A 24,112-nucleotide genomic window follows, 5' to 3' on the forward strand; every position below is an offset into this window, starting at 1 on the left:
ATTTCAGAGATGCCATTTAGCTAGGATCCAAGACCCCAATGATAAATATTTTTTGTTAATCCTCACCCCAGGATATTTTTCCATTGATTTTTTTGGAGAGAGTGGAAGAGAGAGAGAAAGATCGAGAGAAACATCAATGTGAGAGAAACATATCTATTGGTTACCTCCTGCACGAGCCCTGACCAGGGCCTGGGTCTGGGCCAGGAAGGAGCCTGCAACCAAGGTACATGCCCTTGACAAGAATCTAATCCAGGACCCTTCGATCCACGGGCTGATGCCAAACCAGCTAGGGTTTTTAATGCATTTTAAATGAAAAGTTTAACTCAATGTATTTTTCCTACTGCTAGGCTTGTCCATTGTCCAGATGGCCTGGTTCAGAGGTTGGGGCCCAGATCACAGTGGTTTGCTGTCTGCCCAGTTGCTCATGGCCACTTCACCTCATGTCAGTTACTTAGAAAGTTTGCTCCTGTGAGGCACAGGCTGTGGAAGAGGCATTACTGCTGCACCCGTGAGTGGGGTCCTGAGAGGGGCCAATCAGCTTTCAGTTCTAAGGGCACAATAGTTGCAGGAAAATGTGAATCTGTCATGCGGCACTCGAGCAGGCACACACCCAGGGGATGAGCTATAAAGTGATGATGAGAATCTTCCTCTTTGTCCCCAACTAATTATTTTTGCCAGACCCAGATTTTGAGCCTCGTACAGCAATTCTCAAAGCGTGGTTCATGGACCCCTGGAGATCTCTGAGACCCATCCAGGGTGTCTGCAAGGTCATCACTACATTATTATAATGCTACCTTGTTATTTGTCATCTTTACTGGGTTGATATTGACACTGATGGTGAGTAAAACTAGCATGAATCAGGCAGAGAAAACAATGATTTATTTTCTTTTAGTTTTTAATATATTTTTATTAATTTCAGAGAAGAAGAAAGAGGGAGAGAGAGATAGAAACATCTTTGATGAAAGAGAAACATTGATCGGCTGCCTGCTACCCTCTGCACACTCCACACTAGGGATTGAGCCCACAATCCAGACATGTGCCCTGACCTGGAATCGAACCATAACCTCCTGGTTCCTAGGTCAATGCTCAACCACTGAGCCAAACAGGCTGACCCATGGTCTTTTTATCTTTACCACCATGGCTTATGGCTAAAAAGGGCAAGAAAGAAAGCCAATTTCATTTAAAAATATCCTTGATGAAACAGTAAAAATTATTAATTTTTACAAGTTTATTCCTGAAGCTCTTAGCTCCAGTTTTATTATCTACACAGTGGGGACAGCAGTAGCAGCTCCACGGGGTGGCTGTGAGGGTTTAATCAAATACAATGCTTAAAGTGTTTGGCAAAATGCTGTGCATACAGGATGCCTTTCCATGCAGGCTATGACCACTATCATCACCATTATAATTACGTTTCATTTTCACTCATTCCCTCTCCTCCTATTTCAGTTACGAGGATCTGGACGTAATGAGTTCAGGCAGCCAGAGGATTGCTTTAGGGAGCTTTGTAGAAATAAACATTTTTTTTTTTTAGAAAAACAATTAGAACTTATTTCACCAGACCTTTCAGTCTCTATGAGGTTACCCGTGAAGACGGCCATAGAATGTCTGTCATGAACTCAGAAGCAGGAATTAGAAAGTCACCAAAGACCCCCGCAAGGTCCCCCAGATCTCCCTTTCTTCCTTTTCTTGGGCTCCTACAAGGCCTTCTCTGCTCCTTCCCTCTTTTCAAATGTGGCTGCTGTCATTTGAAGTTGCTGCACTTGAGTTCAGAATGACAGGAGCAAAAAGATCCTGTTTCCTTGGTTATGCTGTATTTGCTCAGCTTGCAGGAAAGAGGTGACGCTCAGGTGCAGCCCAAGTAGCTGCTGCCTCTCTCTCTCGCGGCCCGGCGTTAAGTCCTCCTCACCGCCGTGTGCCGAGCATGAGAAACAGCTCGGACTTAAGGGTTCAAAAGACTTATTGGCCTTTTTAAAATATCAACAAAGACTTGAGTGTTTACCCTGGAGTCCTAGTTCTGCTGCGTAGGCGACCAGCAATGAAGGGGTCTTTTTATATATATCTTTAGTATGCTGTATATGTAGATAGCATTGTCCTCACACCCTCAGTCAGAAAATGCACAGGCCGGAATCTCAGCTTTGCTGCCTACTGGCTGGAAGAAAAGACTGTCCCTTCGCACATTTCAAGGCACTCTCCTACCCGTTATCCGGATGCTCCCCGTGCTAGCTAGCCCTTGGGAGCCCAGGAGTGGATGCCATTAGCCCCATGAAACCAAGAATCCCAGAGGTGGTCAGCAGCTCAAGATTCCATATCAGTTGTTGGGAATCAGAGAATAACTCTGGCAAGGTCTTTGGCCTGTTTGAGCCTCAGTGTTCATGTCTGTATTTCTTCTACACAGGGTTGTTCCAATTTGTAAGCAGTGTTTGTGACACATGTAGCCCAAAGCCTGGCATCGAATAAGGGCTCAATAAATAGCACTGAAAATAATGGTTATTTAGATGACGATAATGGTGGTCAGTGTAGAGCAATACTATGGAAAGACCCCTGCACAAGCAATTAGGAGACCTGACCTATCTGAGTCCCTCGATCTGTCCATACTTATAATCTTGAGCTACTCATCTCAACTGCTGCAGCACAGTTTTCTACCAGGCTCAGATGAACTTAATATTATCTGCCTCTAATTGCATAGAAAGATAGTGAAAGGCTCCGCCCAGCTAAAGAGAAGAAAGCATCCTTGAAAAATGTAAAGTGCAAGACATATTTGACTGGTAACCATTTCCTCACCTTCTGCATGTTTCCCTGGTTTTTTGTTGCAAGGAAAGGTTACCCATAGGCGCTCCCTGTACATTTCTAGGCAAGAAGAGACTGCTAGGGACCATTGCTGGAGGCAGCTCAAGGCAGAGTCAGGGTTGGGATCCAAGCCTCTGACCCCTCATTTCTTTCTCACTTATGGGATGCAAAGGGGCCTTCTCTCTGTGCTCTGGACCTCTTGGGGAAGCTGGATGATTGGACTAATGGTATTAGCAAAATGAGGGGCATCAGATGGTTCTATGTAGCCATTGTTTGCTAAATGTTCAGAAGCATTTCTTCAGAGCTGTCTATCCCTCCTTCCTTATCTAGTCCTCCCAGGTAAAAGAGAAGGCAGCTGCTGACAGTTGGTGATGTGGTTACCTCTCCCTCTCCCCACCTCCCAGTCCCCCACCAAACAGTTCATAAGGCGTGACTGCTTTCTAGAGAGCTGTTTGCACAAGTTGCACAAGCGTGGGAGATGGCTCAGTCCACTTGCGGAGGCAGCAGAGGTTGCCTGCAGAATAAGTGCACAACTTCTTCCAGATCATTACTTTAGATTGAATAGCTCCCCGGTGGAGGCTGGGGCCAGGGAAGTGAGGATTAGGGAACTTATAAAGGTCCTTCAAAATGGGAGGCACGTTGGTCAGAGGGCTATCCAGGGATGGTGATCTCCCAAAGCAGACCAGTGACATGCTGGGGAACGAGGTCACGCAGGGATCAGGAGACCTCCACCCCTGCTTCTTCCTGCAGAACTCAGCTGGAAAAGCACAACCTGCACAGGAATTCCTGACAGTCAGGGCCTCCTGCCACTTTGCAGTCACCAAGATTGTTATGTAACTCAAGGACAGCTAGTGCTAACTCAGCATTTGTTTGAGTGGATGCCACAGGCCATTGCTGGACGGGTTATAGAAGGGAAGAAAACTCAGTCTAGTACTGGAGTTGTTTAGTATTAGAAAGAACAAAAAAACAGGTAACTCCAGCAGCCCTTCAGATATTTGACTCAGATGCTTGGGGAAAGAATGACAGTTTTGTGTGGGCTTTTTTTTACTGTCCTGTGAGTGGACGCCATGGGGAGATAACCCACACCTGGAAAACGGACAATGGAAATATATGCCTTGTTTGTAAGATAACAAGTTGTGTCCAGGCCCAGAATGGTTTACAAACTTGCAGGCATCACCTTAGGGTTCTCCTAAAGGTCAGTACAGTCACCGCACATGCAGGAGTAGCTTTGGCAGTTGGCCTAGAGACAAAAGTCACCTTTGGTCCAAGTTACTTTTGATATGTGTGCGAGTGTGTGGCACATGTGCTTGATTGTGCCAATTTAAGATGAGCTATGCTGCTGGTTTATGAATCTCACAGGGTGAGGATGGGGTAGCATCTGGGCTTTTGCATTTTTGCTATAATTTCAAAGGCTCTTCTGATATCTCTCTTACATGTTAGAGGGGTTTTTTTTTTTCCTCCAGTTACATTAGGCTGTAATTTGGATATACTATTTTAGATGTACAGTCTGAGTTTTCACGATCATATATAGTTCTAGAACCATATAGTTCTAGAATGTATATAGTTCTAGAACCATTACTAGAGTCCAGATCTAGAACATTTCTATCACCACCAAAAGTTCCCTCGTACCCAGACCCCTTTGCAGTCAGTCCCTTCCCCTTGAACTTGCTCTTGGCCTTGGCCAATAGAAATGACTGATCCGATATCTCTCACCACACTATTCCCTATTTTGGGAATAGCCTATAAATGGAATCATATGGTATGTAAGAGTCTTACATGTTTGACTTCTTTTACACAGCATGGTGCTTCTGAGATGCAATCATATTGTTGAGTTTATCAGGAGTCCTCTCCTTTTTATGGCTAACAGTCCATAATGTAAATCTATGACAGCTTTTTCACTAATATGAAGAATGCTACTGTAAATATGTGTATTCGGTTTCTTCGTGTGACCATATGTTTTCTTTTCTCTTGGGTAAATAACAGAGGTGGGATGGTTGGGTTGTATGGTATTTATTTAACTTTATATGAAACTGACAAACTGGTTTTCAAGCCAGCTGTTCTATTTTGCAATGACATTGGCATTGGCATTCTGTGAGAGTTGCAGTTATTCCAAGTCCTTCCCAGTACTTGATATTGTTGTCCCTCTTTTTAAGCTGAGTTAACTTCATGTGTATGTTTAAATGGCTTTTACTAAAACCGCCATGATTTCTCAAGTGGTAATATGACTTCAGTGACCCCCAAACCATTCATCCTACTTCCATTCTTTGTTTCAGCCACACTCGTCTCCTGTTCTTCTCAAAAACGACAAGCATGCTTCTGCCTCTTGGCTTCACACTGGCTCTTTTCTCCTCCTGGGATTCTCCGCAAGATACCCTCATGGCTTTACTCCCTCACTTCCGGTTCCTGTCCAGATGTCAGCTTGTCTGAGAAGCCTTTCTGACCTTGCTGCTTAAATAGCAACCACACCCCATTACCTAGTTCCCTTACCTGCTTTATTTTTTCTTCATAGCATTTATCATTGCTGAATTATATATGCTCATTACACACAGACACATGCACACTTGGAGACAGGGGTTTTGTATGTTTTGTTTGTATTGTTTTGTCTTCACTACTACGTCCCCAGTGCCTGACATATAGCAAGCACTTAGTAATCATTTGTTATTGGGTGGGTGGGAAGATGGGCAGATATGTGGATAAGACTAATGAAGGTCTTATCACAGTGCTTTGAGTATATTTAGCACTTAATAAATCATAGGCTTCATTATCAGTACTTGATAAATATGTGTTGAATGAATGAATGAATGTGTTCAAAAGTAGCAACAAAAAAAAAGTAGCAATGAGAACTTTATATTGAGCCAGGATCGCCATCTACCTCTTGATTTTACGTCTCTCCTAATACCACTTTATTGGATTCTCCATCCCAATGCTAGGTGCCCAGAAAGTCATTGCTTCATGCTTGTGAAAGACCCTCTTCATGTTACCTTACCCCCAAATTAAACACGAGCAAAGGTGTCAGGAGCAGCCGCCTGCTCGCCTGTCGGAGAACATTCCTGTGAAGTCACACTCACTCACAGAGGACCAGCCCACATAGGGCCTGGCTGGTCTTTATGACAGAAGGCCCGCCCAGACCACATAGGAGTTTAGGCTTTTAATGTATTGAATATAATGCTGATGTGTAATAGGTTTCCTACATCCTTCCCTCCTTTCCTCTCAACCTCCCTCTCTCTCTATTTCTATCCCTCTCTCGCTCACTTATTCTGTTTCCTTTTCCAACCTTCCATCTCCGCACAGGATGGGAAGATGGCACTTCAGTGTGCTGTGACTAAGGAAATCCCAAACTCTAGGGAGCCACATTCCAGCAGCAGCCTTCGAATACCCCAGTCCTAGAGACATTCCCTGACGGTATCGGATGAACAAAGCCAGCTGTCTGGGACTGAATGAACAAGAGCTAACACGTTGTAATGATTTCACTCCACTCATGAGCTGGTGTAAATTGAAGTTGAAAATGTGTTTCCAAATATACCCCAGCTGCTACAGATATCTGAGCCTGCTTCACCTTTGGTTACACAATAGTCTTGCCTGGGCTTCTCTTCTGGGCTCTCGGGACACTGGGCCCACATGCCAGGAAACTTTCCTAAGGAAAGCTTTGCACTCCTCCCTAGCGTTAACAGTCAGTACACCCACTCCTGCACTCCTCCCTAGCATTAACTGTCAGTACACCCACTGCACAGAGGAAGAGTCTAAAGCAACCATGAGTAACACTGACCACGTCCTGAGGTTGAGACCCAGAGCTCGCACCATCTGAGTTAGACTCGTGCGGCTCTCCTGACACTGCCTGGCATTGTTCTGTGGTTTAAGGAAAGGCAAACCTTCCTCAAACCCATATTCTGTGATTGAGATCAGCCTACAGCATACACTTCCTCTCAAAACACCTTCTCCTACAGAGCTCTAAAAATGAAGAAGAGGAAAATGTCCTAGTGCAGGGCCTGTTTTCAGTCTGGTAGAGATCTAACTCGACCCTGGCTGGTTTTGCTCAGTGGGTAGAGACCCTGTGGACTCAAGGTTCCTGGGATCAATTCTGGTCAAGGGCACATGCCCAATTTGCAGTCTCCTGTGAGGGCAATGGAGGAGGCAGCTGATCAGTAATTCTCTCTCATCATTGATATTTCTCTCTCACTCTCTCTTCAATCAATAAAAAAAATACATATTTATATTTAAATATATATATATCAGACTCATAGATTAGGCCATTTTCTTCCCAGCACCTCTTCCCACCAGCGTGGCAACTGGGAGAGTCTGTGATAAGGAGCCCACACGTTCTCTGAGAATTCCTTGATAAGCCTGTGACACAGTCCAAGGCAGTTAGAGCTGGTGCACTGCCCTTATCTTACCTCCAAGGTCTAGAGAGAGAGAGTCGCTTCTCCAAGATCACAGGAATTCTTAGTGCCGCCATTAGCAGGTGCTTTGAGTGAGATTCAGGCAACATAGTCTGTGGCTGAAATTAAGGCACCGGGTTGTTCTTTAATTAGCAGAGCCTCTGCCCTGCCTCCTGGCTGCACTGGGAGGATGCCTTGCATCTCTGGGCTTGCTTGCCATCCCACGATGGTGTAGCTTGCTGTGCATGGCTGGGGAAAGGCAGGAAAAGGGCAAGGAGCCAATTAGATTGAAATGGAATCTGGTCTTTGGAGGCCTCTTGTCAGGGTGAGGAGTATTGGATGTTCCCAAAGATGACAGATGCTTCTTTATTTGGCCTGATCTCAGGGTTGAGAGGTCATTTGTAAATAAGATTTGCTCTATTTGGTATGGCAAGTCCTGTTCTGCAAGCCTTACTTTTTTTTTTTTAGTCCCTGAGTCTTTTTCTCTGTGTTTTGACATGTTTGCTCCCAGAAGAGAGGTTGTTTCATCTGAAATGAATATTTCAAGTCCTTGGGAGCAGCTTAGTAGCAACCAACAGTTAGTACATTTGTCAACAGTGAGTACACCAGCCATATCAGTTCACAGGGAGCTACAATGACCAATGGGAAGAGAAAAGATGGAATAACCAGTGTGATGGATGAATGGATGAATAGATGGATGGATGCATGAGTAGATGCATGAATGAATGAGTGAACAGATGAATGAATGAATGCATCAATGACTTAATAAATACAAGAATGAATGAATAATGAGTAAAATTATTTCCTCTGGTTTGAGCTATGAGGAGAGGAAGTAAACTAAATTATATTATTTAATCTTTATGTTGTTGGCCTGTGTAAATTTAGTGTTTATTATGGGTGATAGTCCATGAAATATAATCTTCAAGTAAATAATAACCCATCTGAGTATAAACACAATTTTAATCCAAATCAGGAACTTTTTATTTTTAACACATGTCCATAAGTATCATGAATTGCTTGAAATGTGTGTTTTTTAATGTATTTAGTCAAAGAAAGCACTTCCTATGGGGCAGTCATTGTAATGTTTTAGAACTATTATCTCATGGAACTCCCATAACCCCAGGAAGTAAGCATTACTATCCTCAAACAAGTAAGATCACTGAGAGACTAAGCAGATAACTAGGATTCACAGCTAATAAGTGCGGAGCCAGGGTTTCAGCTCAGGAAGTTTGGATCTAATTGCCTATACAGTGTCATGATAGGTCAAGGCGAGAGCCTGGGTATGGAGTTGCTTCTTGGTTGTGTTTTATTAAGGAGGGTATGCTGAGAGGAATCAGCACATCTCATAGAATCCAAGGCCAACAAGCAGACGCCCACATAAGGGATCAGAACCAGAGCATGCCAGTTCTTCAGGAGCCTTCCGGTGTCTCTCTGGTTGTGAAAAGCCATGGCCAGTGTGGCTTTCAGGTTCAAAGGCTTGGAGAAAGAGCTGATGCACAAATTAAAACACAAGACAAGAAATAATAATTTTGAAATTATGGGGGAAGCCATGGAAAACTTAACTGTAAGAGTCAAGTTCCACTGAGTCTCCATTCCCAGCTGCTTTTATTTACTAGAATACACAATTGCCTTTTAGGAATGCGAACAGACATATCAATGTAATGTTTAATAAACAGTGAGATTATCAAGTTTGGGGGAGTTTGCTTTAGACCATTGAGTCAGCAGTAGGTAATAAAATGCAAATATTTACCCTGTGAATATCAAAGGAGCCCAGGTCAGCCTTCAGATGGACTTCTCACATTTATATTAATTACTGTTGATCTTGGTTTCCAGCATCTGGTGTCTTAGTTCTGCTCTGCATTATCTCTGCAAACCCCACCTGTGAACCCACCCATCAATCTGAACTTGGCCCATCACAGCTGCTCAACATACAGCCCCAGCTCTGCCTCACTCTAGCATTAACCTCTCATCAGTGACTCTAAAGATAATAACAACTGGCCTAAATGGACAGAGTTAAAAAGTTTAACTTCCAGAAGTGTCGTCAGACATTTCGAGTTGTACTGAAGCAGCCTATTCAGAACCTCACCCCATTCCATGCTCCTTCCTTCATGGTATTGAAATGTGGAGTTCAGGGTGCAGATTTTTCTTCCCGTGGATTCTTGTCCTCACAAAGTTTGAAGAATAAACTCACCAACAAAAAGCCTTCTTTAATTAAAAAAAAATGTAGGTGTTTATTGAAAGCAGATACAAACTCCATCTGGACAGGAGTGTCTCCAAATGGGACCCCATGGGGAAAACCTGCTCTCTCTCTCTAACGGGAAAATCAAAAGGTCCCCACCTTGTGTCCCTTTGTCTCCAGTTTATATCAGCTGCGGTTCTTTGTTTGAATCTGACCTTTTCTTATTGGTCTTTTTCCTTAATTTGTGACCCCTATGTTTTCCTCATTGGTCATTCTGCTACATAGAATTAGTTTTCAAAGCTCAAAGCCCACGTTGTGTCCCCCTGTTTCTCTCCCCCTTATCTTGCTGGTTGGACTTGGCTTAGATCTCCCAACTGCTCAGACCAAAGATATCTCTGTTCTTGGTTTATAGCTGTTTTAATTGCTCAGGCCAGAAATACCTGTCTGTCTGTCTGTCTGTCCTTGGTTTATGGCTGTTTTAATTGCTCAGACTAGCAATGTTTCCATCTCCCTGGACCCCTTCTTCCCGTGGCATTTCTCTATCTTCTGTACAGGATAAGTTAAGCACCCTGGCATCTTCAAGTCTCCATTTAAGTATTCCTCACCCATAGACCCTCCTCATTCCCTAAACCTTGCAAATTAAGCTAGCTAACCAATCCTGTCAGTGTGAGACCCAGGCAGCAAACCCTTTTTATAAACTTAGCTTTTCCCCTTTGATAGAATGAATATTGTTCAGCAGGTCAGCCTCACCCTAATGACCTCTGAATCCTCACAGCTCAGGAAACATGAGCATTCCATCAGGACAGAGCAGCCCTGTCCTCGGTGTCCTGCTTCCTAAAAGAGCGTGAGTGTACACTGTCCCGAGCATAGGAAGGCCTGCCTGCACCTTCTCACCTTCATACTCTTGCAATCATAACATTCGCACCCTGCAACTTCTCACCTTCATACTCTTGCAGTCATAACATTCGCACCCATACTGCCACACATTCCCTCACACACTCCTCGCCACCCACGGCCTGTACTAACACTGGCCTACTTACTGCAACCAGTGTCGCCCAGTTGTCAGCTGAGTGAGCTGACACCACCCATATAACACAAGGCAGTGTGCCCAGTCAAGAGGTAGAATGACTTTTGATCACATGGCTCCCTTGAGCAAAAATGCATATCATATGCTTGTCCATCAGAGCTACAATTTTGACCAAAGGAACATCTCTCTTTGAAAAGCTAACCGACATGGTGACACATTAAGGAAGGAGTTTTCAGCCTGAATAAGGGCTATAAACTCGGAGGAAACCACCCATGCAGAAAAGTAGCAAAGAGCTGAGCTGGAACTGTTGGGGTACAAGACTGGTATCTGCAGAGTATTCACAAAACAAGAACCGAGGTTCCATAGTCAAAGCCAGCTTGTCTTCTCTTCTGCTTTTGGAAAGAAGTCATTTCAGACATCTCAGCTCCTAAGGAAAGTTTCTAAGTGAGTTCACTTTAATTTTAATTTAGTTTAAAGATCCCTGGAGCAAAGAAGAGGGCTTAAGAGGCTTGTTAGAGAGAGATTTGCCAGGAAAGAAAGCCAACATTTTCATTTCAAACTTCATTGCACTCAGATTTTTTTAAAGCCTCTTTAAAAAAAAAAAAAAAAAAAAAAAAAAAAAAAGGCAAGAAAGAAAAAAAAAAAAAGAGCAGAATAAAAATTATAATGTAGCCTTCCCATTCAGTATTTGTGTTTACAAAAGCACGCCTTTGCGGGGTTCTTTTTCCCTTCATATGTTTTCATGAATAGTGTTAGTATTTTTATGTACATGAGGTTTCCACTGGGTAATATCTATTCATAACATCACTCCTGTGGGAAATAAGGGCTTACATTAAGTCAACTAAATTTGCCATTCGAAAACAATTAGGTTAGTAGTTCCAGCTCAAGTATATTCAGAGTAGCCATCAGCTCGCCAGTGCCTTGGGAGAAGTTACAGGGCATTGCAGAACTTTTCTCAAGGAGACAGGCAACTTCTTTAGTGCCCTTTGTTGCTGTTGCAAAAGGGGAAAATTCCAATCTCGCCGTTAACTTTGGAGCCTGAGAGACCTGCACTTAACTCCTAACTGGTCCCTTTAGGGTCCGTTTGGTCTTCAGGCGGTCACTTAAGTCCCGGGGCTGGGTTTCTTCATTGTGAAATAGTAACGATAAAATCTCAGTTCTAGAGAGCATCCACTCAACAGCGCCTGGCACACAGGACGGACCAGATAAGTGGTGGCCATACTTACTTTGTTTTTAACAAAGACGACAAAGATGTTTCTACAAGAGGTTTGGGGTCATTTTCAAACAAGCTGGCTCTGTGTATATAGCTCTCTGCAAGGCCTTCTATAGTTCCAGGCCATGGTTGTAAACCCATTTGATAATTCATCTGCTATTTGATAACTCAACAGCTATTCAGCAAGTATTGCTTCCGCATGCTCCTCCCTCTCTGAAAGTAATAGGTTTATCCAATAAGAGGATTACACAATCCCCCTTTGTCTTCTGTTCTGCTTTTGGAAAGAAGTGTTTATTTGGAGGAAGGTAGGAGGATAGATTAAGAAGCTGCCTCCCGGTGGCTGGTCTTGGCCCCTGCGGCCCATTCTCAAGTACTTGGGCCAGGAGGGTTCTAATCATGTCACTTCCCTGCCTAAAACTCTGCAGGAAGCATGGTTCCCAGGCCAGCTGGCCCTCATCTCTCTCTCCAGCCTCAACCTTCGCCACTCTTGGCCGCTCACTTCTGTGTATTCCATTGGACACTCCTGTGAACTTTCATTTATATTCAAATCTTGCCCATTGCCCAACAGTGTCATTATACCTTTTTTTTTTTTTAATCTCCCACAAGTTCAGGATCCTATCCAGCATCAAACATTACATTTAGTTAACTCTTTTCAGTCTTTTTAAATCAGACACGGTCCCTCTGCCCTTCTTTGACCTTTGAATTTGAAAAATGTAAGCTAGTTGTTTTGTAGAATAGTTCCCAATTTGAGGATTTTCAGTGTTAATAAAGAAAAATAAAGAATAGGATGATGATAAATGGGCTCTTTTAAGCACCCCACCTAAAATATCTGCATCTCCCATGTCAACCCAATCTCTTCATTTATGAAGATCTTATCACCTAAAGTTGTGAGAAGACTCATCTGCATGGCACTAGCCAAGGCAGTATTTCTCATTTGCATTTTCCACTCTATTCTTGAATTATCTTTTCATTTCCTTTTTTTTTTTATAATAAAAAAAGAATCCATAAAAAGAGGCATATTTTTTATAATTTGAAAGAAGATACACAGTATTATTTCTGGCTTGTTAAATGTCATAATATGGCTTCTGGTCACATCATGATGGGCATCAGTAATTGCATTTATTTTTTTATGCTTGCTACAAAGGACTCACTTAGGACTCTGAAGAGCTTCTTGTAGCCGTGGGGTTTGTGGGTTGAAAATCATTTGGATTGATTAAAGTCATGAGGAGAATTATGATAAGGGTCAGATCACATAGGCACCAGGAAGGGAAAATATTACCATTTAAATGAGCAATGGGATCTTTTTCCTCCGTAGGTGAATATTATTTACAGTGACAAGTGGGGTAGCTCCTTATAAGATTAATAATGCCTGACGTTCACTCAGCCATTTATTCAAAAGAAAATTATCCTGTGCGAAGCACCATTATATACAACTTTTAACTTTACCAAGGATATCTTTGCATAACATCCTTCTGGGTCTTTGAGCAAGATTTGGCTAAAAGGAACCTTGTCAAATTTCCCATAGGTTTCACTTAAAGACCTCAGAAATAGAAATATCCCAGATCAAGCAGTATTGGTCCACTGTATAGGGAGACTGGCTACTTGACAAGCACTCAGTTTCTGAAACCACCAAGTAGAGTGGAGAGGAAGGAAGGGATCTCCCACCCTCCAGCCCTGATCAATAAGTTCTGAAAAAGCCAGCTGGTGTTCCTGGGACACCATATTAGCACATCCTAGAATGTCCTGGAAAAGAATCTCTCTATTCTGTCCCACCTGTCACTGTCCTTTGAGATTCTGGCCACAACTGGGGTTCTTCAAAATATCATTGGTGTCAGAAAAATTTAGAGCTGGAGAAAACCTAAAGAATAGATACCTTTCCCTTCAAGACATGTCTCAATGTACTTTTATGTACTATTCAATTTGTTCCTCACTAAAAGCTTGTGAGAAAATTTGAGTAAGAATAGTTTTCCTCACATTATGGAAAGACCAGCCAGGTGAAGGGACAGTTCAGGGTTAGCAATGAACCAGACCTGGAGTTCTGATATCTGGGGTCATAGACCATTAGGCCATACTTTTACTGAGAACTGCAACTAGGTGATCAGAATCCCTTCCCCTTAAATGCTCTTATGGCACTTATCACAGTGTTAGTTGTGTATTATTTATATGACTAGAGGCCCGGTGCATGGATTCGTGCACCAGTGGGGTCCCTTAGCCTGGCCTGCACCCTTGCACAATTGGGACCACTTGGGGATGTTAGAGAGACAGTTTCAGCCCAATCTCTGTAGGCCTGATCCAGATAGGAGGGAGCCCTATCCTGTGTGTTGAGCATCTGCCCCCTGATGGTCAGTGCACATAATAGTGACCAGTCAAATAGTTGAACAGTTATATGGTCACTTAGGCTTTTATATATATAATTTGCTCAATGTCTCTCAGCCTAGAACAAAAATGAATTATGGGGATTGAATCTAGTTTTCTCACATTGTATCCCAATACCTTCCTTGGATGGATGGGTGGACAGAGGGTGGATATGAGCCACTATACTACATATTTCTTCTGACCATGGAGACCTCATGTATCTGTTTTCAGCACGTAGCTTGCTGTCAGAAATGGCCCTGTCAGTGGACTCATCTTGGCACCGGTGGCAGTGGCGTATCAGAGATGTCCTCTTCCAGTCCCCATCAGAAGCCACACCACTGCTGTCCCCAGAGAAGGAGAGGCAGAGCTACAACCTGACGCGGCAACGGATTGTGTTCCCCAACAATGACATATTCCACCAAGATTGGGCAGAGGTCTCCAAGAGATACTCGGGCAACAGAATCTGCACAACGAAGTATACCCTCCTCACCTTCCTGCCCCAGAATCTCATGGAGCAGTTTCACAGGTACACTTGGCCAAGCAATACTCACTTGAAGCATAAGCCTGCTACTCAGAGGACCTCAGTGATGCACACTAGGGGCCACCTTTCCTTTAAAATCCAAATGCATGTACATTGGAAGTCTTGTCATTCATTCATTCAGTAAATATTTATGCAGATTCTGCTCAGAGATTCTGTACAGATTCTACTCTGTATTAGGCCATCTGTTGAGTTTTAGAAATACATGAGGAACAAAAAAGAGGCTGCCCTGAGTATATTGTCCAGTGAAAGAAACATTAATTTTACTAATTATATAAACCGATGTAAAATTATAACTCAGATATTCCCCAAGGAGAGACATATGGTGCTGTTAGAGGAAGAGGGAAATCTGGCCTCATTAAGAAAATCCAGGAAGACTTCCAGGAAGAACTGATCATTGACATATAACCTGAAAGAAGAGAATGTGTTAACTAGGTGAAAAGAGGCAGAGAGGAATCAGAGAAGGGAGCCAGGAGACTGTTCCTGCAAACAGATCTTCATGTACAAAGGCACTGTGGCAAGGGGGAGCAAGATGCACTTGGAAAACTTAAAAGTGCAACCCACTCTTTAGAGATGACATATGCAATATCATCTTTTCATTGTAAAGCAAAATGTGCACTTCGATATCATCCTAACTTTTGTAATTATTGTTATAAACTACCATTTATTGAGCAACTGCCATGCTCCAAAACCCTCTATTGTGTACATAAATATTAGCTCGTGTAATATCTATAAGAGCCCTTTAAAATAGGCAGTACTATCCCTATTTTACACAAGACAAAACAGGCTCAGGAAGTCACACAATGAGTAAACAATAGGAACCCAGTTTGAATCTAGATAGCCCTTACCATACTGTTCGAGGTGAGACTGAAAAAGAATGTCATTTTAGTTGGTTAAAGGCCCAGAGTAGAAATAGTGTGGAGAGTATGTTTTTCTTCTCCATGATGTTCACTCACGCCTTGCTTGCCTCCTCCAGGTGGGCCAACCTCTATTTCCTGTTCCTGGTGATTCTGAACTGGATGCCCACCATGGAAGTTTTCCACAGGGAAATCACCATGTTACCATTGGCCACTGTGCTGTTCATCATCATGGTCAAGGACGGCATGGAGGACTTCAAGCGGTACTGCTTTGATAGAGCAATAAACTGCTCCCACATCCAGATCTATGAAAGGTAAGAGGATCATTCTCCTGTTGTCTCTCTTATAAATAGGTCATACAGACTCATCAGCACTTTCAAAAGGTGGGTCTCTCTTCTCATATACTTTCTTATATTCACTTAATTCAGTGATTCTCAACCAGGGCAGGTTCCCCTGCATGGGGACATTTAACAATATCTGGAGACATTTGTGGTTGCTATTTTGGAGAGGAGGTGCTACTGGTATCTATCTAGCTGGTCTTACTAAAGGATAATGCTAAACATCTTACAGTATATGGGACAGCCCACACAGCAAACAATTATTATCCAACCCAAAGTGTCAAAAGTGCTGAGACTTAGAAACCTTCATTTCATGTGTATAAACTCTCATATACTTAAACATAGCGGTTATATTATCAGGAATAGTCTAAGAGCTCAAAAATCAAACTCTAGTATTGATTGGATCATCTCAGAAGACCAAATTGAGGAGCAGATCTTAGAGGGTGACAGGCAATTTCTCCCAAGCAAGAAAATGAATACCACTTTTCAAGCATCTGAGCTTCTTGGTTAAAAATCCTTGCCTATAGAACTTAACCAGATCGGTTTTAGGACCCAGAGTAGGCACACCTGTTCTTGACTGCCCGGGCTGGAAATGAAAGATACCTGTGGGTGACGTCTACATTCCAACAGGTGGAGTCAGACAAGTAGGAGGAAGTGGCCTGGACACCTGCTCTTTGCAAGCTCTTTCCTTGTCAGATCTCTCCCCGGGTGTTTGTGGACCAGCTTCTTGTTTTTAATATGCCTTGTAAAAGAAGAGAGAAATTTTCAGCAGAGAAGGGAGGTGAAAGATGTCAGGGACGTGACTGGCTGGTTGCTGAACAATGAAACTGATCAGGGGGAAACCTCCTTCCTGTGGAACTCGCATGCCATCCTATGAAAATCAAAGAGACAGCATTGAGCAGAGATGAGAAAGGAAGGGAAGGGAAGGCGGAAAAGGAAAGAAGACAAGAAACGAGTGGTGGTCTCCAACCTGCCCTTCGAAGGATGTGCCCACAAAGAGAACCCCAACAGACATTACTGTGGGAATCAAATTAAGACCAGCAAGTACACTGTGCTGTCCTTCGTGCCCAAGAACATCTTTGAGCAGCTGCACCGGTTTGCCAATATCTACTTCGTGGGCATTGCTGTTCTGAATTTCGTCCCCGTGGTCAATGCTTTCCAGCCTGAAGTGAACCTGATACCCATCTGTATCATCCTGGGGGTCACTGCCGTCAAGGATGCTTGGGAAGACTTCCGGAGATACAAATCCGATAAAGTGATCAACAACGGAGAATGCCTCATCTATAGCAGGTAAAGCAAAAATCCTTGGGGAACCACCAACTCCTAGCTCTAGAAAAACAGGCACTTGGCACCCTTGTGCTATCATAGGGCAGTACCTGAGGGTCTGTAGGTTGCACACTTTGGTACCAGATAACTTTTTTTTTCTTTCTAAGAAAAACTAAGTACTCCACACTGCACAATAATTCCTCCCAAGGTTTTAACTTTGTTTTGCTTTCAAAACCAGGTCCAATGAGCTTTCTGAACAGCTGGTGTAGCTACAGAGAAACCAGCTTCCTTCAGAGAGCAGTGCTTTTGGCGGGGAGGAGGAAAATCCCTTCATACTTGAACATTTTCTAATTGCTTATTTATTGTATTCTGGGGTATGGCGTAAGTACAGAGAAGCCATCACCCCAGATGGCAGCTTTTAAAAGATTTTTTTTTTCCTCAACACCATGATTCCTTTAATATGTTTCCAGCATTCCCAGGTAGGCCAAGGTGTCCTACAGAAAAACCTTGGGTTAGACCTACAGGGGTTCTGGCTGGTGTTAACAAGGGAGGGCAGAGCTGGTGCAGCTGGCCATGGAGAAAGCTGACTTGGCTGGTGTGGTACAGAGAAGCCAGCTTGTTTACATGCTTATTCCATGACTGCTTGCCCTAAGCAGAAAGTGCCTTTCGGGATCTATTTTTGGAGGTTTATTACGTATGTCTGGTTCTCAATTCCAACAGTTAATGAAGATCTAAATAAAATGCTAGGTTCTACCTTAAAAAAAAAATCCTTGGGAAGCAAAACTCCTTGGGGGATGTCTCATGGGCCCAGCACTGTTCTGTCTGTGGCTGCTGCCCCTATGGCTACTTTTAGAGAAGGGGTGGAGTAGGGAGCTAACATCATTTTATCTCAGTGAAGCTGCTCAGTTCTTCACAGTGAAGATTATGGTCTAAAACAAAAACAAAAACAAAACAAAAAAAACCAGGAAGCAAAAATTAAAATAGAGGCTCGACTCAGTTGTTCAGTTGTTTATTAAAATTTGGCCTTTATTATATGACATTTACTTTGCTGTATCAAATATGTTCAGTCTCTAAGAATTTTGCATCAGTTCTCGTGTATTCTTAGTCCTGGGTGGCCATGAGCACATTAGAGTTCAGAGCCCTTTTGGGGCAAGAGGCATGGCTGTTTGGAGAGCAGTTGAGTGTTGTATTAGGAGAAGCAGCATCAGAGACACACTGCCTGAGTTGAATGCTGTCTCTACCGCTAGGGAACTATGTGACCTTAGGCACTTGACCTAATCTCTCTGAGCCTCATTTCTGCATTCATAGAATCAAAACACTTCCGGGGTGGTCCCAATAATTACACAGGATAATCCTTAGGAAGTGCTTAGCACTATGCCGGACATACAATAAATGCTCATTACGTAAGCTGTGAGTGCTTTATTTTTGGAATGTAACACTCGTATTAGCTCCATCATTAAGCCTGTCCTTAAGCTTTCTCTCGGATGTTGCCCCAACCAAAGCAAAAACTGCACACCACCTGTCTTGCCACATTGTTATTTTATGCATGTCGTTTTATAGAGGTTCTATCGAGCAATTGACCAAACTTGGTTGTTTGGAAAAGGACGTGATCTTGGTCAGTAGGGGGAAGAAAATAGAGGTATTGTGTGACTCAACTTTGTAACGTAGCCTGGAAGAAGCAAGGCAGCTGAGCCTGGGCTTGCAGAGGCTGCCGGACCGAGTGCATGCTGGGCTAGCAGGTAGACGCCTTAGGTGATTGACTCACCGGCAGGTGAGGACTTGACTTGTTGGCAAATAAGGCACCTGTCTCGCTCAAGGAGCACTATCTGTCTGACGCTTTTCCTCTGGCTTTATCAACCTCAACTCAGCAGAAGTTCCACAGTCACTCTGACTATTCTTGCTTCATGGTGGGCGTGGCAGCCATATGTGTATGTAAAGTCTGCTTCCTTCTAAGGAGGGGTCCTCTTCCTCGACTTGGACCTGCTGATGGGAGGGTCTCTGAGCCCAACCTCACTTGGAAAGTTGTCACCAGGGAAACTTCTAAGAAGACATGTAACATAGGTGACTCATTCATCCCCAGGACACCCCCAAGAGAAGTTCCACTTTCTCCCTCAGCTTCAGATGAGCTTCCAGCCGTACCTATGTCTAAAAGAAATATTAATCTCAAGGCTTTTGGTTTGGGTTTTTGTTGTTTTCTCAGCTAGACCCAATTGCTTTGAATGTTGTTGGCACAACCTAGAGTTGAGATTTAGTCATTCCTCGCCTGTGAATAGGAATTGGAAAGAAAGAAAGATGACTACTGGGGTCCAATGCCTTTCTGTGAAGAGGCTGACTTCGAAGAAAGCTCAGGTTTCACCTGTCACCAATCCACCCCATCGCTTTGTTTTCCACCTTTCCCCTTTGTTGTTGTTTTCAGAGAAGATAGGGAGCCAGGAAGCTGGCTTCTTGGGGAGGGATGCCTGTGGACCTCAATTAGGCTGGTTCTGTTCTCCCAGCTCTGCCAGAAATCCTCAGTCCTAAGCATCCCAGAATAATGGAGCTGTTGTTTGGGATAATGTCAGTGTAGATCAGACCACAGACTGGCCTGTGCTGGGTGCTCCAGCCTGATGGAGACCAGGCTCCTATAGCTCTGTTCTCAAAACAACTTCTAGGGAATAGCAGAGAATAATCCCAGCAAAAAGGGACATTAGTCCATGGCTCACTGACAAGGAGGGACGTTGATGGTTATTGTATTTCCCAAGGTATATTTAGTTAATAATAGGGACAAAGACATGGTCTCTGAAAAAAAAGACTTTCATGCCCCCCTCCCAAAAATAATATAGTATGCTGGCCCTCCTAACCCCCTGGCCCATGAAGGACTAAGAAAAGATGCACAGTAAAGAAACTTGTTCATCATTGACTCACTTAGTTGTTTGGAAAAGGACATGGTCTTGGTCAGTAAGGGAAGAAAAGAGAGTTATTGTGTGTCTCAATGTTGTAATGTAGTTGTTGCAAGCTTACTGAACCTTGGAAATATTTTTTTAATATTTATTACTTTTTCCAGGATAGCAAAATAATTGATTAGTGGGCCAGGAAGGTAATTGAATGAAATACATTGGGTACAAGGAGGAAAGCAATATTTTTTGTGTAGTTATAAATGACAACTGACACTTAGCATCAGCGTTAGGGTACAATTGAAAGTGGCAGGGACTGTGGCAAACAAGAGGTGCCCACACATTCATCTCAGGAGGAAAAGATGGCCACTCAGCTCTAGCTGGTTACTATGTGGAAATACAGAGTGGAGCAAAAGTAGGTTTACAGTTGTGAGAATACAGAACACAGAGTTTATCTTGTATTATTAATTCTTAATTATTGTGTTATTTTCCATATGGACCACTATAAGCCTACTTTTGCCCTACCCTGTATAAGCCTGATGTTGCTGGATTGCCTGAGTTTCATTGGGGAAGCTAGAATTAATAATTTTATTTGAGATAACCTGAGTTTTACATTGTAACTGATTGATTTTTTTCAAATACTTCAGACCTATTTTATTTTACATAAAGTTTTTATGTTGGAATCTGAAGTCTCTGCAAAAGAATAATTAGCTTCTTCTTTTGAGATTTATCTTCAATGAGGGAACCTCTTAACCTCTTTGGGTAGAAAGGAGGTATGATCTACAAGGGAGAATGCAGGCCTAGGAGCCAGGAAGCCTATCCTCTAGACCCAAATCTGTGACTACCTACCAATACAGTCAACTCTTGAACAGTGTCATTTTGAACTAAACAGAAATCCACACAGTTCAAACTTGAGTTGCTGAAGAGTCAATGGTAATAACTTAGAAAAGTCATTTAAATCTCTTAGGTCTTATTTCATAAAATAAATGTGGGAAATGGTACAACAATGTTTATTAACATATTAAAGTTTCTGATGGGCCATCCTTAAGTAACCTAACCAACTTTGTTTGACTCAGTTGTGTCCATTGAAATGTTTTCTGCTGCAAGCAGCAGAAAGCTCAGCTCAAACAAGTTTAAATGACAAAGATACCTGTTGACTTAAGTGACTACGAATAGTCTGAGGTGGGCAGGTGATCAGGCACAGTTCAGTCTGCAGTCTAGATCCTGCATTTAGCAGTCCTTTTCATTGAGTCCCCCTGTATCATCTTTATTCTTAGGCAAACTTCCCTCATGGCAATAAGATGGCTGCAGCAACTCCAGCCTTCACATCTACAAAGGATAATTCACAAAGGGAAAAAGAAGGGGACTCTGAAAATATTCTTGGGAAATTGAGTCCCTCCTCACAGGTCAGAGACCACAGTGGGTCACATGCCCATCCCTGAACCCATCCCTGTGAGCAGGAGATGGGATTATGCTAATTAGGTTATATCTGAGCCACCGAGTCAATATGCAGTCTGCTTCCCTGAAAACATTTGAGCTACCCAGAGAAGATGGAAAACCAAAATGAGGGAGGTGGGGAATAAGATAGTGTCTGAGAAGGGGGAACAGATATAGAGAGGCCACCTCCATGTCCTTAAAATTGCTCTCATCACCTTAAAATTCTTTCAAGCCTAGACTCTTTATAAATTGCCTTCCACATATTAACAGACTGGAACATATACATTTTGGGACATTATGGACTGCATATCCCTAAAGTTCTTCCAACTCTTAAGTAGTTCCATTCTGTGAGAGACCCCAGAATAGGAAATGCAGATAGTGTTAGTTATTATATTAACTGACAGATGCTTAATGGCACTTCATTTTGTCAAGTATGTATGATACATACAGGATGTCAGGCAAAGAAAACAAGATCAAAGAGGATAATTTTTTCTTTCTGAGAAGCAACAGAAAAGTTTATATCTCAAGCACTAGCTCTATTCCTTTTGTCTCAGGGTCACACATTTAAGATATGGATGTCTGTTTGCGGGGAGCTATTTTCATTTTTGTGCAATTGAATTCTAGGGCCCTTCGACTTTTGCTCAACCTAACCCCATGCATCATCCAGCCTACACATGTTTAGTCTGTGAGGGACTCTTCTCGCAAACACCAGCAGCCTTGTTAACAAACTCACAATCCTGTTAGAGCATTTTCTTTTAATATAGCTGCTGTGCTTGCGGTCTGAAGGTGACCCATTAATCAGATTCGTGGAATGACTTAAAGGAGAGATGAGCTTTGGAATTGGATTAGCTTTGTTTCTCCCAGGGCTCGGTTTAATGAATCTAGAAACTTTACCCAACAAGAGATTCTTTTTTGTATAGTTTAGTGAATTTTTTTATTTGCATTTAGAACACATGCAGTAAGGTAGCAAGAGTGGGAATCAGGAGAATGCAGGCCGGTTCCTATATTTTGTGTATTATAATGTAGCAAAAGTGCTTAAGGGGCCAGGTGCTCCCTTTATTCCTCTTTTTAGCAAATATTAATTCAGGACTGAGTGTATATGCACCACTGTGGGCCCTGGGTGCCCTCAAGGGGCTCTCAGTGGTCCGGGGGTCAGGAGGCACCATGTACATTGGTAGTCTATGTACCAAGGGCCACCAATTGCAGGGGATATGGTGATTCATCTGCATGTGACAAACATCCAGGCCAAGGGAAGCCTTCCCTGAAGAGGTGACATTTCAGGAGGGATTGAAGGATGAGCAGCACTTAGCCAGGCAAAGGGCACACCTTTCGGGTCACCATCTGTTCACGTGTAAACTAAAGGCTGTGTGTGTGGCCTAGCCTGCTATCAAAAGGACCAGAATCGAGAAATGTCAGAAATGGAGGAGAGGAATGACTCCTATGAAAATTCCTTAAATCCTGACACTTGATCAAGACTTGGAGATTGTCTTTTCTGTAAGTGCGGTGGCTGCTGTACCAGAAATCACTGCAGATGCTGCAGGAGAACGGGCCTGATTTCCTGTGCCAGGGCCCCCATTGGGAAGCCTGGGAATGAGGAAGCAGAGGTCCTGCCCCTGGGTCTGTCACTCATTAACCGCATGGCCTGGATGAGGCTGCTGAAGCAGTTGGGGCCTCATTTGTCTTGTCTTTAAATGGGAATCATACTCTCTCTACGGTATCTTTGTGAAAAGATGTACAGGTGACATGCAAGAGGCCTTGAGAGTCACGCATAAACAAGGTGTACAATGCAATGGGAAAGTGCGGCAGGTAAAGCAGACTCTTAAATGTCCAAACAGTGACATTTAAAATGGGACATCTTACTGGACGCTTGGCATTAAGAACTTTGATATCAGACCCAGGATTGTCATCTCAGAACTAGATGTGTGGATATATGTAATTGCCTGATCACTTGAGTCTCCATCTCAATATCTGCAAAATGAAGACAATACTAGCACCTATCTATGGATTGAATGAGATAGTCCTTATAAACCATTTAACTGAGTGCCTGCAGCATAAGTAGTAGCACTAAGTAATTCTTTTTTTATTATTATTCCAGGCACTTCAACTCTAGTTTTATCAAGGGCAGGCCCAGCCTGAACCTTCATTTTTCTTGCTACATTCCCGCCACACACAATGGAGGAATTGCTTATTTTATTAATAAAAAATCAAATATACTCACAAAGCCACATTTTCCAGTGGGCAGGGTTACATTGTTTTAAAAGCAAAGTCCTGTGCTCTGTTCTCTCATTTCTCATCTATTCTATGAGCAGAATTTGAAATCTGAATTCAGGAAATCCCTCTGTGGCCTGTCTTCCCCACTTGCCTACTGCCCCTTCCACACCACACCACACCACACCACACCTGAGTATACTCATACCAAGATTTAGATTGAGGCAAGGGATGTAATTGGTCTCATTTAGCCCGGAACCTAAGCCACTTTATTTAAGCCAATGTCTAACATAAAGTATGTATTAGAATATCTCTCTTGGGCAGCTATTAATAAAGCAGCTGTTTGGACCCATGCTGCTATTATTTCTTCCAAATAACAGCTCTCTGGGGAACCCAAAGAGATGAGATGATGGACAGGGCAGAATTTGGGTTTTTCCAGGGCTATTCTAACATTTAAATACAATCACAAATCCATTTCCCCCTTATAATTACATCTTGGGTCGCTACAGGTATTAAATGAGACAATGTATGTAAAATGCTTAGCATAGTACCTGGCATTCAGTAGCGCTCAGAAAATGTTAGCTAAAATATTGCTAAGGAGGATTCTATAACCTTGATAGCCAACAGTCATCATGAGCTTGATGCTAGGGGAGTAAGA

At 42.9% G+C, this 24,112-nt stretch overlaps 1 protein-coding gene across 1 annotated transcript in view; it reads left to right on the forward strand.

The window, feature by feature from the left end:
* ATP10B (ATPase phospholipid transporting 10B (putative)) overlaps nucleotides 1-24,112 on the forward strand; it is a 173,395-nt gene that overhangs the window by 76,489 nt on the left and 72,794 nt on the right. The window contains exons 2-3 of the mRNA XM_084884102.1: nucleotides 14,169-14,463; nucleotides 15,452-15,646. Of these exons, the coding sequence (XP_084740228.1) occupies nucleotides 14,189-14,463; nucleotides 15,452-15,646 (470 nt within the window). The 5' untranslated portion in view covers nucleotides 14,169-14,188. The remainder of the gene's footprint in view (nucleotides 1-14,168; nucleotides 14,464-15,451; nucleotides 15,647-24,112) is intronic.

Source organism: Pipistrellus hanaki (assembly GCF_964339955.1).
Source record: "Pipistrellus hanaki genome assembly, chromosome: 5".
Classification (NCBI taxonomy): Eukaryota; Metazoa; Chordata; class Mammalia; order Chiroptera; family Vespertilionidae; genus Pipistrellus; species Pipistrellus hanaki.